Source organism: Lipophrys pholis (assembly GCF_963383615.2).
Source record: "Lipophrys pholis genome assembly, chromosome: 9".
NCBI classification, from domain to species: Eukaryota; Metazoa; Chordata; class Actinopteri; order Blenniiformes; family Blenniidae; genus Lipophrys; species Lipophrys pholis.
Window position 1 is genome coordinate 25,729,470 of NC_137639.1, and position 12,665 is coordinate 25,742,134.

General features: G+C 40.1%; 2 protein-coding genes across 3 annotated transcripts; one reads left to right on the plus strand and one right to left on the minus strand.

Annotated features, from left to right (window-relative positions):
• Positions 1-42: 42 nt before the first annotated feature.
• Positions 43-2,345, minus strand: fkbp14 (FKBP prolyl isomerase 14). Its single transcript, XM_080471075.1, has 4 exons — positions 2,020-2,345; positions 1,791-1,942; positions 1,586-1,713; positions 43-1,505 (listed from the first exon to the last, which is right to left on the minus strand). The coding sequence occupies exons 1-4, from the start codon at positions 2,310-2,312 to the stop codon at positions 1,347-1,349; spliced, it is 732 nt and encodes a 243-aa protein (XP_080327201.1). The 5' UTR covers positions 2,313-2,345; the 3' UTR covers positions 43-1,346.
• A 192-nt stretch (positions 2,346-2,537) lies between these two features.
• On the plus strand, positions 2,538-10,804 carry plekha8 (pleckstrin homology domain containing, family A (phosphoinositide binding specific) member 8). 2 transcript variants are annotated; one of them, XM_080471646.1, is made up of 14 exons: positions 2,538-2,723; positions 3,163-3,279; positions 3,379-3,534; positions 3,635-3,753; positions 3,960-4,118; positions 4,215-4,255; positions 4,399-4,517; positions 5,760-5,804; positions 6,225-6,597; positions 7,307-7,392; positions 8,247-8,305; positions 8,590-8,791; positions 8,873-8,934; positions 9,034-10,804. In XM_080471646.1, exons 1-14 carry the CDS (start codon positions 2,684-2,686, stop codon positions 9,229-9,231), a joined length of 1,776 nt encoding a protein of 591 aa, XP_080327772.1. In that variant the 5' UTR covers positions 2,538-2,683; the 3' UTR covers positions 9,232-10,804. The 2 variants fall into 2 exon arrangements, with proteins under 2 accessions (XP_080327772.1, XP_080327773.1); XM_080471647.1 differs by having other exon boundaries at positions 6,291-6,597.
• Positions 10,805-12,665: the final 1,861 nt, after the last annotated feature.

Sequence of the window (12,665 nt, forward strand, 5' to 3'; positions counted from 1 at the left end):
AAATATTTAAATAACATTTGAACACACTCATAGAAGTATTTTGATGGCTGGCCAACAAAGGGTTTATTCAGAAAGTGAGTTAAAAAAGAGTCATGGACTCATGTCTCTGCATGATGCTACTTGTATAGCGCCAAGTTTAGTGTACTTCCTCATCGAACAGTTTTCTGCTCAACACTTGTGATGGTTGTGTGCTTGTTTGGATTTGTCAGGAGGAAAAAGACTAATAAGCCCTGGAATTACAGCATCATCAGATGACTTCTAGAACCAGCTCAACCTAAAAAACTAACAGGATAAACACCATTGATAATTAGAATCAATCATAGCTATCTGTATTTTCTATATACAATAGACAGACTGAAGACAATACTAGCAGCTTTGTTTCTGACTTATATGTTCTTTTCTCCATTCATTCAAACTACGTTGCTGCTAAAGGGAAGTCATAGGAAACTTTGAAATATCTGTAGGTTGAATGCAGCTTAAACACCCTCTAAGGCCACATGATGAAAACAATCTTTTATAACGCCACTGCTTTTAGAACATGTGCAGGTGGCTTCAAAACAACAATCATACTCACTGTTAATTAATTTAGCTGTAAGAAGTCACAAAATTATCTTGTAAAACTAGAACCATGAAATGTCACATCATAATATCAGATGAAGTCTATCAATCCTTCTGTTTATGCATGATTAAAATAAAATTCCATCTCCTACTTTGGTCTCCTACTATGACGTTTGATAGTTGTACACTTACAGACCTTAAGTACGAGAGTGCCCTCTAGTGGTTAAAATACAGAAAGGCACAAAAAAAGACCCTCCTGGTCGAATCACAACATCAAGGTTCACTGCATTAAATTTAGAATATAAAATCTAAATCATTTCACCTTTTATTCCTACATTCATAACATAGGAAGTTTAAAGCATTTTAAAAATGCTGCAGGTAAAAAAAAAAAGTCGGACGTAACATCAAATCTTATCTAATATTCTGAACATTTTTAGACTTTGAATCTAAAATCATGAATAAGTTTAAGTTACAGTTAAGTTACAGTTAATGCCTATGTGAAATCAATATGTTAGCCAATAAATATTCATTCACACACTGCTTTTTATTCCAAAAACATCTTTTGTGAAGAGAACATACAAATCAAATACTGCGTGTCTCATTGAAATGATAATACTATGTCAGTTTAAATTAAACAACACACGACTGAGTCTGTGTGTTAAACAAATGTAGAAAGCTGGGGAAAACTGAAAAAAACAACAGCTCAGTAACAAATGCTCAGTTTTTGGTCATTGTCTTGAGGTAAATCCATCAGTCGTTTGAAAAACTTAAATAAGTAAATGAGTCCATCAGAGTTCATCATGCAGGGAGGTGAACTCTCTTACAGAGATAAATCCATCTTCATCTTCATCCTCATTTTTGAAGATGTCATCCACCATGACTTCATGATGTGTGTCATTAGGTGAGTAGCCATGTTTCTCAAACTCCTTCTTCAAATATTCCTTCACCTGGACAGACTCAAAAAATATTAGCGTCACAATAATTGAGTCGTTTTAGACAATCTGATGATTAATATAAAAACACACACCTCCCGTTTGGAGAGTTTCCAGTCATCATTGAGATCCATGTCCTGGAAAGACTCATGTGACCTGGGACCATTGCGGATTTCCATGAGTTCGATGTCAAAAATGAGAGTGCTGCTTGGAGGAATCTTCCCTGTAAACACACAGACGTAGAAACAAATACAGAGAAAGAAAAAGAGTCTTGTCACCTCAAATAAACCTTTGCGTTACCTTGTCCTTCTTTTCCATATCCCAGTGATGGAGGGACAGTCAGCTTCCTGCGCTCCCCTGTGCACATGTCCTGCAGACCTTTATCCCAGCCCCTGATCACCTCCTTCATCCCCAGAGTGAACCAAACCGGATTCTTATCCCCCTGGTTGCGACTGCAAAGAATAACACTGATCCATTAAAATCCAGGACAGGCATCGTGCAGCAATGCATGAAGTCTAAGATGCATTACCTGGAATGAAACATCGTGCCGTTACTCTCCAGAAATCCATCGTAGTGGACCAGAAGCATGTCCCCAAACTTTGACTTGCGGTAACACATGAAGGGTTTGTGTATCGCTTCAACTTTCACTTCGGGCTCGGGCAGTTTCCCCCCAGCCACAAACATAAACAATGAAGGCAAAAGCGAACAAAAATTGAAAATAATCATTTTTACAGAACACTTACCCCCCAAAAACGCTACAGACAAGTACAATAAAATAAAAAACTTAAAGTAAAAAATGCCATACGTGGCAGCCAACTTCATCAAACTTAGCCTGTCTGTGATAGCCCGCCTTTCTCCGTCACTGATTGGACAAGATCCTCAAAAAGTTCCGCCTTTTTACCAATCTCACTTATCTTATTGGCGAATAGTCACGTCAATCATAAAAAATCTCCGCCCATCTCCTTAAATCTCTCTGACGTATGTGGGAGTAACGTAGAAGGCTCCCCTAATGATAGGTCAGTGTGATATTCTAGAAAAAGTTTACGCACTTTTATGTGCGTAGTTGAAACAGACAGCCGATGTCGCTACTCCGCAAGTTACTCTCGGGGCCCGATGGAGTTGCTGCAATCAGCTGAGTATCATATCTCGATATGACAAGCAAGTAATGAACGGGAAAGACACATAATACAACAATGGAGGGGATGCTGCATAAGTGGACCAATTACATAAGTGGTGAGTTTCCAGCGCAGTAATTGCGTGTTCACTGTTTACGGGCTTCGTTTTAACGCGGCTAGCTAGCATGACAGCGAGTTTGTGATGACGCTGATAATGGCAGGCTAACGTTAGCCTTCAGCTTGTGGAGCGTACTCTTAATTCAAATAATGTATTCATTGCTGAATGTAGTCTTTGGGAATGTAAGTTCAGCGCATTAGATGTTAACCGCACAAAGAATGTGTCACCCGTGAGCGCTTTAACCAGTTCCCACCATCTGCCATTATAATCTGACTTAACTGATTAGTTGTGGCTAAAATAACGTAAGGAAGCGGCGACTCTTATTCAAATTTAAGAGTATGAGAGCGAGACACTGCTGTCTTTTATCATGGATTTTACGCCTATTAAACCATAAAACGTCACAGTTATCCTGATTTTCAAATTCCACCGACTTCCCCAGGTTGGCAGCCTCGTTGGTTTGTGCTTGATGGAGGAACTTTGTCTTACTATGACTCTCAAGAAGATGCCTGGAAAGGCTGCAAGGGCAGCATTAAGATTTCAGTTTGTGAAATCCAAGGTCAGTGTAATCCCTATTTTTCCACCCCCTCTGTACACAGCTTTTTCTTGGAGTTAGTGCTGACACATGTGCCATCTTATCTGCCTCTGTGTGTTTTAGTTCATTCCTCTGACTCCACTCGAGTTGACCTGACCATCCCAGGAGAGCAGTATTTTTACCTCAGAGCCATCAATGCAGCAGAGAGGCAGAAGTGGCTGGTGGCGCTGGGCACTGCCAAAGCTTGCCTTACCGATAACCGAACCAAGAGAGAAAAAGGTAACGGGAAGCATACAACTTTAGGTTTTTGCACATAAAACATCCATAAAAGCTCCTCAAACTTTGTCTAATTACTTTCTTGGTTGTGTTACGATTACAGAGCTTCAGGAGAACACGGAGGCATTGAAAACTAAAATGTCAGAACTCAGATTGTACTGTGACCTTCTCCTTCAGCAAGTAAACAAGATCAAGGAGGATGATGAGGGAGAATCGGCTGAGGTAAGGCAAAGTTTTGGACGAGCCACTGAAATACGAGAGGCTGTTGTTTGTCTGTGTCTGCACTACAGAGTATCCTCTTTGCAATTTGCCGAACTTAAAATTCCTGTGTGGTTATGCTTACCGGTAGAGCTTGTTGCATAGCTACATACTTTCCCGTAAAGGTGTTTAAGCCATTGACAATATGCGTGTGCATGTGACCTTTTCAGACGGGCATAGACACTGGAAACATGGTAAAGTCTACGTGCACTACTTTCCTTAAGACTCTGGAGGAATGTATGCAGATCGCAAATCGTACTTTTAATACAGACATGGCAACTCAGAGTCCACCGGGAACTCCTCCAGTAGCAGCCATTAAACCTCAAAAGGTATTGTCCTCTCAGTGACGCTGTCAATAATCATTACAAGACGTCTTGTACCTTGTTAAAATACACGTTATTACCTAAAATTGCTTTCCTCAACAGATTAAACCTGTCAATCATTTGAACCAAAACCTTGGAGAAAGGTAGGTTTCTTTTTCCTCTTAGTTTTCTGTAACGTCGTACTGTCATACTCTTACTTCATTTTATGGTTCTGTGAATTCAGGCATGTCAAACAAAAACTCTCAAGCAGAAATAAATTAACACAATGTCCTGAAATTGATTGCAGGTTTCAAAATGTGTCTGAAACCTCAGGGGAAGCAGTTACACATGACAACCAGAGCCTTGACTCTGGAGCCGAGGGACCAGATGAACCAGATAAACTAGAGCCCCATTGTTTCCCATCAGGTAGGTCGAGATTCCCTGACGACTCACTTTACGCGCTTCAGGGTTTCTCTCATTCTCAAAGGGCAGACCACACCGAACAAAAGGTTCTGGTTGTTGTTTGTATACCATGTGGACTGAAGTGAATAGAATATCACCTTTGAGTGAGCAGATGCTTGAAACATGCAGGTATATCACTGCAGAAGCTGCAGCTCCCTCCCCTCCTGTTATGCGGTCAACAGCTTCGATTGATGCTGGAACTGGCCTGTCGTTTATGGCAGAGTCCTTTCCCAAAATCAATAAATCATTTGTTCATGGAATAACGGCAGGACAAATGTCCTTTTAACTTGAAATCATGAGAAATACTCCGATTACTGTATTTATAAATGGATTTGAAATGAAAAATGTCAAGTGCTTGCATGTTGATTTAATAAGCATAATTAGGAGACACATGGTTAGTTTTCAATTAAATTAGTGGTCATTATTGTCATATGTCTTGCTTATAGAAATACCCGTCGACATTTTGTCCCTCTGGTGATGAGGGTCAAATTTCTGTGGCTCTCACAATGATCAAAGTTGCCCATCGCTACCCTCGGTACTCGCGGCACACTGCGTCCTGGCTTACTCAACACAAGTCAGGCTGTCATTACAGGAAATGAACTGTGGAAACATTTGATTTCATTAGGCACAGCACAAGCCATAACTCTGTTTTGTCTTTCTTTTAATTGATCAGTAATTAAGTCCTTCACAAACCATTCCCCTAAAATATAAAAAGGAAAAATATTCACCAAGGTAAATAACTGCAAACACGTACAACATACACACAAATATCCAGATTAACAAAATTCATTCTGATAGAGCAAGTGGTATACTGGCCTGAAGCAGTCAGACACAATTCACCAGTCCAGGAAATCAGATATTTCTATAATATATTTGGTAATATATCTGTATAATGTTGAAATTGTTGAGATGTCACTTAAAATTTTAGTAAAACCAGAATTTCAGGAATAAAATACAGTAAAGGAGAACTAGAGCTAAAATCAAAGTAAAGACTATTAGATAAAGTAAATAGAGAAAAATGTAGGCATGAAATTCTAAGATTTCATGTTATGAAGTGTAGATAATTCCAGACTGGGATGTTGAGTTTAAATTTAGTTTTAAAAAATATTAACCATTGTTTATTATCAGCCTGACCCAGAACCTTTTTGAAGGTTGTTCCAACAGATTGGAGTGTGGAGCCTGAAAGTGTTTTTATTCTACTTTCAGGAACAACTGAGAGCGAGGAGCCAGACGATCCGAGGGGCCATGCAGGTTTGTAGATCATGAGAATCAATCAATGTGGAAACGGGCCATCAATGTAAAGACTTAAAAAGTCTGTTCCTTCAAAGTGTTTTTTTTTTTGTCAATAGTGGTGCAGTGGTGGATTTTAGCTGTGTTTGATGAATTGTACTCACTGTGAGGTCTATATAAGAAGCAGGATCAGAGCTGGGAAACGTCACACTGGGGAGTTTCCAGTAAGACTACTAATCTGAAGGATGAGCTTTGGGTTTGTTTCTCTGTAATTCTTGCACAAGCCAGTAAATTACTGCTTTTGTGATTTGTTATGTCATAACTGATGAAATATTGACTCTTGCTTTTCGTATTAAAAAGCGTAAACCCGTTCTAAAGTACCTGTTAGCTTTTAATAATACATTTTGCACATATCTGCTGTTTATCTGTTATGTCACGCAGACATTACGACAGCAAGCGTCTCGGTTCACGTGGAGCAATCCGATTCTACTTCACACACTATCCAAGATACCTCTGACAATGAACACTACGACCAACCACCGGAAGGAGACGACGACGACGAAGAGGAGGAGGAGGAGGAAGAAAAAGCTGACGATCAAACGCAGACTGAACAAGAGCGGGAGCTCGATGTCGACCAAAATCAAGATGTTGAAAACAACAACGGAGAGGGGAATGCCGTTTGTCCCCAGCACCAAGAGGAAGTCCGCTCAGGCCACGCAGAGACTGAGAAGGACGAAGAAGAAGATGCAAAAGGTTCGGCCGAGTCTGAGGACACAGAGCAGGTGGACACTTTCTTCAGCACAATGAGTCACAGGTATGAAAATGCTCCTCAGGAGGGTCACATCCCTTAAACTGTTTTAGATAACGTTCAAACCTGTTATACGGCCGTCTGTTATATTTCAGTATTAAGTAAAACAAAGCTACATGTAGTATATTTTTTGTTAGTATTTTTGTCATTGAGATAATGCACAACTTTTAACATTTGATCAAACTGTACAGTCATCTGTTTGAATATAATAATGATAAAAAAGTGTTTACATGAGTGTGTTCTCTCTCGATCACACGGCACAGAGAGGCCCTCATCTGATATTTGGGTTTGTAAGTCTTCTCTTTGTTAATTCTGTCTATCAGACTTATTTTACTTTCCATCAGCAACTTTTAACAGTACAGCTGACTTGGTGTGTGACTTATGATCAGCAATGAGGTATTATGATAGAAGCAGTCACCGTCCCACTAAACCTGTATTTATGATAGAAACACCAGAACGACAGTAAGAAACATTTGAAAGCTGCTGTCATTGTTTTAGCAGCCGTGAGGTAGTCTCAGGTATTTTACAGGCCTAGAATTGCATGACACCCTGTGTGAATCATTTCTCTGGCTTCGTTTGTACCCTTCCTGTTTGTTTGTTTGTTTGTTTTATTCCTTTTTGAATCACTTGCTCAAATAAAAAAATGAAATGGGATTTTCTCGTCTAATACATTCTCCTGTTTGAATCTGTTCTACTTTTTTGTTTTGTTTTTTAGATTTAGTGATATATCACTGGATGACGACAATGGTATCCCTACACAAGAGTTTTTGGACTCATGCTATGCAATAGTGCCTGTATTAGGTAGGCCGGTTACTTTCAGTCTCTCCTCATCTCAATCTGCTTTGCTCCTCCTCTTTTTTTCCATCGTCTGATCATTTCATGCATTGTAACTGACGGAGTAACCCCCCCCCCACCCCCACCCGCCCCCCTTCTTCTGCTTGTTTTCCTGTTATTGATGCTCGCCCCCGTCGTTCCTCTTGTCTGATATTAATCATGTGGGCTTCAGTTTGGGATTCTAATTCATCTTTTTACTTTATCGCTCTCATTGTTTTTCCTTCTGCACTTGTTTGTCGGTCATTGACTTTAATTGTCCTTTTGCAGCCGCTTTCTCAGGCAGATTAGCTCGTGCACGTTCCTGTGGCTGTGCTGGGATTGGTTTCTATGTACACGCACACAAAAAGATTTTCATTCACTGTCAGACTAATGTGCTTAACGTTTCTATCAATATTAAAAAATTTTATAGCTCCCACTGCTCTATTTTAGATAATACTTGTATCAAACATTATGATCTTAGATTGTAAACTGTCATTTAGAACTGAAATGAGTTTATATAACTAAAGGAAACATCTGTTCGCCATTTAAAAAAAAAAAAAAAAAAAAACTCGTAGTCTATATCTCTCATCATTTAAATTCGTCACATCCAGAAGTCGTTGGGTTTTTTGCAACACTTAATTTAAACGGACAGTCATCGAAAGGGCCGCAAATCTTTAGTTCACCCTCATATCTCCGGTGAATTTGATCGGAGGAAAAACTCACAAACGTTTGTACGTCGCTGACCGTTAAAAGCTTTCACTTTCACTAAAAACGTTGCACTAAATTACCATTTTTTCCCTTTAGAGGCAACAAAGAATTTATAGTAGATTCTCTCTTCTCAGACAAACTTGGCTCCACAGTGTTTGCACCAGTTAAAATGGATTTTGTTGGAAATATCAAGGTGAGTGTCCATGTCTTTTCTAAATACTCATCAACCAAGTGAATGACTATAAAGGGAGATCAAGTGAAGTTAAATCAATAGAAATCTGGTCTACCATACAGACTTTTCTTTTGTGCCCCCTTCTGGTGTATCTTTGAAGTTGTCTTTTGAATTTTTAAAAAAAATGATTCTGTTGATTTTTCTCCCACAGTAATGAATGATTTTGTTTCAAAGTCTTAATTTATCACATGATAGTATTTGAACAGAGTCCGACGGTACATGAAATATCTACGATCGTCCTGTAGAAAATCCACCAGAAGCTGATGTCCGACCCGGAGAGCTTCCCCACGCTTCAGTCCATCGTGCTCCATGAATTCCACACGGGCGTCGCTCGGGTTCGCAACTCCGCCACCGAGGCTCTGCTGTGGCTCCGACGAGGCCTCAAGTTCCTCAAGGAGTTTCTGTCGGAGGTCAACGCTGGACAACAGGACATCCATGGAGCACTCAGTGAGTCTGGATGCTCACAAACAAGCTCACGTTGAACTTGGTGAATATCGAACTCAAGCGTCGCCCTCTTCTTTCACTCAGATAACGCCTACGGAAAGACTCTCCGGCAGTACCACGGATGGGTCGTGCGAGGGGTTTTTGCTGTAAGTATTTTTTATTTATTTATTTATTTATTTATTTTGCACTCTCTTCCTTAATTCTGATCTCCTTCGCTTCACTTCTCCCCCCCCCCCCCCACCCAGTTGGCACTCAGAGCGGCTCCATCCTATCAAAGTTTCACCGCTGCCTTAGTGACGCGAGAGGGCGACGAGCTGCAGAGCAGCTTCACCAGCGGGATGCACAGAGACCTGGGAGTGTACCTGCCCGCCATGGAGCGACACCTGGCGATCCTGGACGCATTATATGAAGAATACAACCTGGAGTCCGATGAAGTGGTGTGACTCCTGGAGCCAGACGGGGTGAAAGGTCGAAGGAGGGTCGGCTCCTGTCCGAACCGGTGGAGCAGAAGCCGGCCGCTCGAAGGACGGTACCAGATGCATTAACTGCAGCTTGTTGCAAATAGTTTGAGGTGGATTTTTTTAAAACTGTCAAACAGTTGAATATCCAGAACTGAGGAAGCTCATGAAGTCTGCCCCAGAGCTCGCAGTATCAAGACGCTAATGGTTTGAAGAAAAGGAAGAAAGAGTTTCAAATCCTTTCATGCAGAATTATTCATAGTGTCATCAGTTTCTGGTTCACAATTTGTTATTATATTGTGGCTTTTTATGTACGCTACGTATTTTTAGCTACATAACCACAAGGTATCCAGCGCCAGTGACTTCCCTCATTAGATCCTCTTTTGGGTTTTGACAGAACAGAACTAGCACAAAGCACGCTTGACAAAATAATGTTCTAAAACTTCCAGCATATGCCGCACGTGTGATTAGAATTGCACAACAGGCTCACTTTTAAGTGTAAAACTTTATTTTATTTTTTTCTTGCACTGGCTTATTAAAGTTGAAGAAACAATAAGTATGAATTTCTATTCTCCTCCCCCCTGACAATGTGTTTTATATATTCTGCAGTATGACAATGTATTCTTGTGTTTGAACATGTTTTCATCACACGTTACTGCTTCAGTGTGTTTTTCTATGGGACCAAAAAAAAAAGGAATTGTGAATGGCTTTAGCCTCTGCTGCCTCCAGTAACAGAACACAAGAATGAAATGATCCAGCCCAGCCGCCGAAGCACTGACGAGCCGCTCTCAATGTGGACGTCCTCTGCACAAATCTATGCATAGTATGCATTTTCACAGTGTCTATTTATTAAGTCTTAAGTTATAAAGTTGACAGTAATGACTTGAGGATCTGTTGTGTGGATCTTTGAGCATGTTTGTAGACCGCATGTTTAATGTGTTAAGTGACATAGGTGCCAGTGCAAACTGAATATAGGCCAAGGGCTTTAATTTATCCAAGTTACTGTTAGTTAGAATACATTTGTACCGAGAATGAGCAGCCTCCCTCAGCTCTGGACTGCTAACACATCTCGATACGCTTTCTCTTCTTTCCCACTATCTGATTCATGTCTGTGTTCCACGTATAGTTGTTACCAGATGTACTTAATCTTTTATGATGTCAATTCAGCAATGAAAGTGAGCCGCAATACTCCACTTTCAGGCCAGATCAAAGGTTTGGACATTGATTCTGTGAGCCATTGAACCAAGCAGGAACATCCACACAGGGCTTTATTTCTCTTTCTTTATTTTATTTTTTTTTAAATAAAACTTGCCACATAGTATTTTCTAAGCTTTAATAATTTTTTTTTCTCAATCCATGCAGTGAAAATGTTGTTTAATAAATGAGTAGTTGTCAGTAGATGTACATCAGGTTGATTTCCTGTTGCAGTTCAGTGTCAGTGTTGAAAACATGCTATTGAACTAGTATTACTGAGTGAAATGTTTTCTTTTTCTATGATTGTATATAAGATGCTATTTGATTTTTTACATAATAAATACAATTAAGTCCTCTTGTGTTTACTTTGCATTGCTGTACATTTAATATTACACTGAAAAGCTTACCTTGTATTTTCTTTTCTACTTTTTAGTCGATGTACGGTATTTTGTCTTACTACAAGACAACATTTAGGAAGAAATAAAGCCGCAAGCATCGTTGAACGGGTCCTCGCAAACCCCCACATTGGAACATGTTGCATGCTGAGATTTTCTGCACGATGGAGTGCGATGGAAATCTAGGCTGACAATATTACATTAAAGTGCCAAAATAGCCAAATTTCTGGTACGCTGTCCGCAGAGATTCCACACTGCCCCTCCCCTCCCCTCCCCTCAGCAAAACCTCAAGTCACAGTTGCTATATGAATGACCCTGTGTCAGATTTCTCAGTAAATTAAACAACTGTGCGCCTGCAGGACCTGTGTCTGTCAGACCCGACACATCAAAGTTCAGAAGGCCGCCATGGATATACCCTTTGACAAAAAGTCACAGCTTTCACTGTGGGTCATCGTCAACATATTTTACTCACAACACCACATTTCAGTTTAATACAGTCAAGTAGATAACATAATAAATGTAAATTATTTTTCCTGTTGCCAACATGGCGCTATGTCTGTGTATGGATATTGGCATAGGGATTTGATCGGGAGGTTTTTGAACAAGCATGTGGCCAACATTGATTTGTTACCTTATATCAGTGGTTCTCAATCATTTTCTGTCACACCTTAATTGATTAAAATAAGCTCAGATAACATCTGCAACAACTTAATACCATTTCCATGTTCAGTTCATCAACTCAATTTGTAACATTTAAACAAAACAGTCTGTGTGATTTTCAAAACAGAAAAAAAATTCCAAATGATTCACGGGGATGTGCATTTTTATAGATGTAACCCAGTAACCCATAGGACCCTACGGAAGGGTTTTAGGGCCACTGAAGAAAAAAAAAAAAATTCGGAGGCTAAAAAAAAAGAAAAATTTCTTGGCCCCAGAAAAAGTCGAAAATCAAGGTCGAGATTTAATTTTTTTTTTCACGGTGGAAAAAAAAGTCTGTCCATCCACTTGCCAGCGCGTGTGACTGCTTCCTCAAAATGCATATCAGGCGGTTTAATGAAGTGATGAAAAGATGCTTCAGGACAGAATCTAGCTCATAAACACGGTGTAGTTATCATCAGTATCAGGACTAGAAGAGACAGAGCAGCCTGCTGCCTTGTTCCGTCGTGGAAGTTCGTCGAGTACGAAGGACAAAGGCACGGATCCCGGGCTGCTTATTTAAATGTGTTCTTAGTAATCAAGGAAATCCTGTGTAAAATCACACGTCCATAAGCAGTAAGCAACCCGATATAGTCAGAATTAAGTGATTTAATGTGAATTCACATCTACGGGCAAATGATGAGGGACGTCTCTCCGTGAAAAAAAAAAATCTCGACTTTGATTTTCGACTTTTTCTGGGGCCACGAAGGTTTTTTGTTTTTTTTAGCCCCCAAATTTTTTTTTTTCTTCAGTGGCCCTAAAACTCTTCCGTAGGATCCTATGTTATTTCACTTCTATATTATTTATTTGATCATTAAAATGAGAATATCTGTATGTATTTGGCTCTTCTGAGCTGCCTGAAAGAATGCATACATGTGATTGGCTGGGGCGGAGTAAAGCCCGCCCCCTTTCCCAGTGTGCACACCGGCCCGTGTTTGTGCTATGTTGCAGAAAACAGTTAATTACATGACAAAAACATGTTGTAATCTTTTATCACTCCTGAGTTAACCTGACCAGACCCTAATCTGAGTGAAAGTGGTGATTCTCAGACCTGTGCGCCAGGAGTTTCTTACTTTAGGTGGAGTCTCGGTGAGTTACTCAACCTGAGCTAACGCAGCTAGCCACATTAGCCAT

Coding starts and splice junctions, on each gene's coding strand:
- fkbp14 (XM_080471075.1), bottom strand. CDS start 2,312: ATGAAGTTGGCTGCCACGTATGGCATTTTTTACTTTAAGTTTTTTATT. Junction 1,943..2,019: donor GGCACGATGTTTCATTCCAG/GTAATGCATCTT, acceptor TATTCTTTGCAG/TCGCAACCAGGGGGATAAGA. Junction 1,714..1,790: donor ATATGGAAAAGAAGGACAAG/GTAACGCAAAGG, acceptor GTGTGTTTACAG/GGAAGATTCCTCCAAGCAGC.
- plekha8 (XM_080471646.1), top strand. CDS start 2,684: ATGGAGGGGATGCTGCATAAGTGGACCAATTACATAAGTG. Junction 5,805..6,224: donor CGATCCGAGGGGCCATGCAG/GTTTGTAGATCA, acceptor TATGTCACGCAG/ACATTACGACAGCAAGCGTC. Junction 6,598..7,306: donor TTCAGCACAATGAGTCACAG/GTATGAAAATGC, acceptor TTTGTTTTTTAG/ATTTAGTGATATATCACTGG.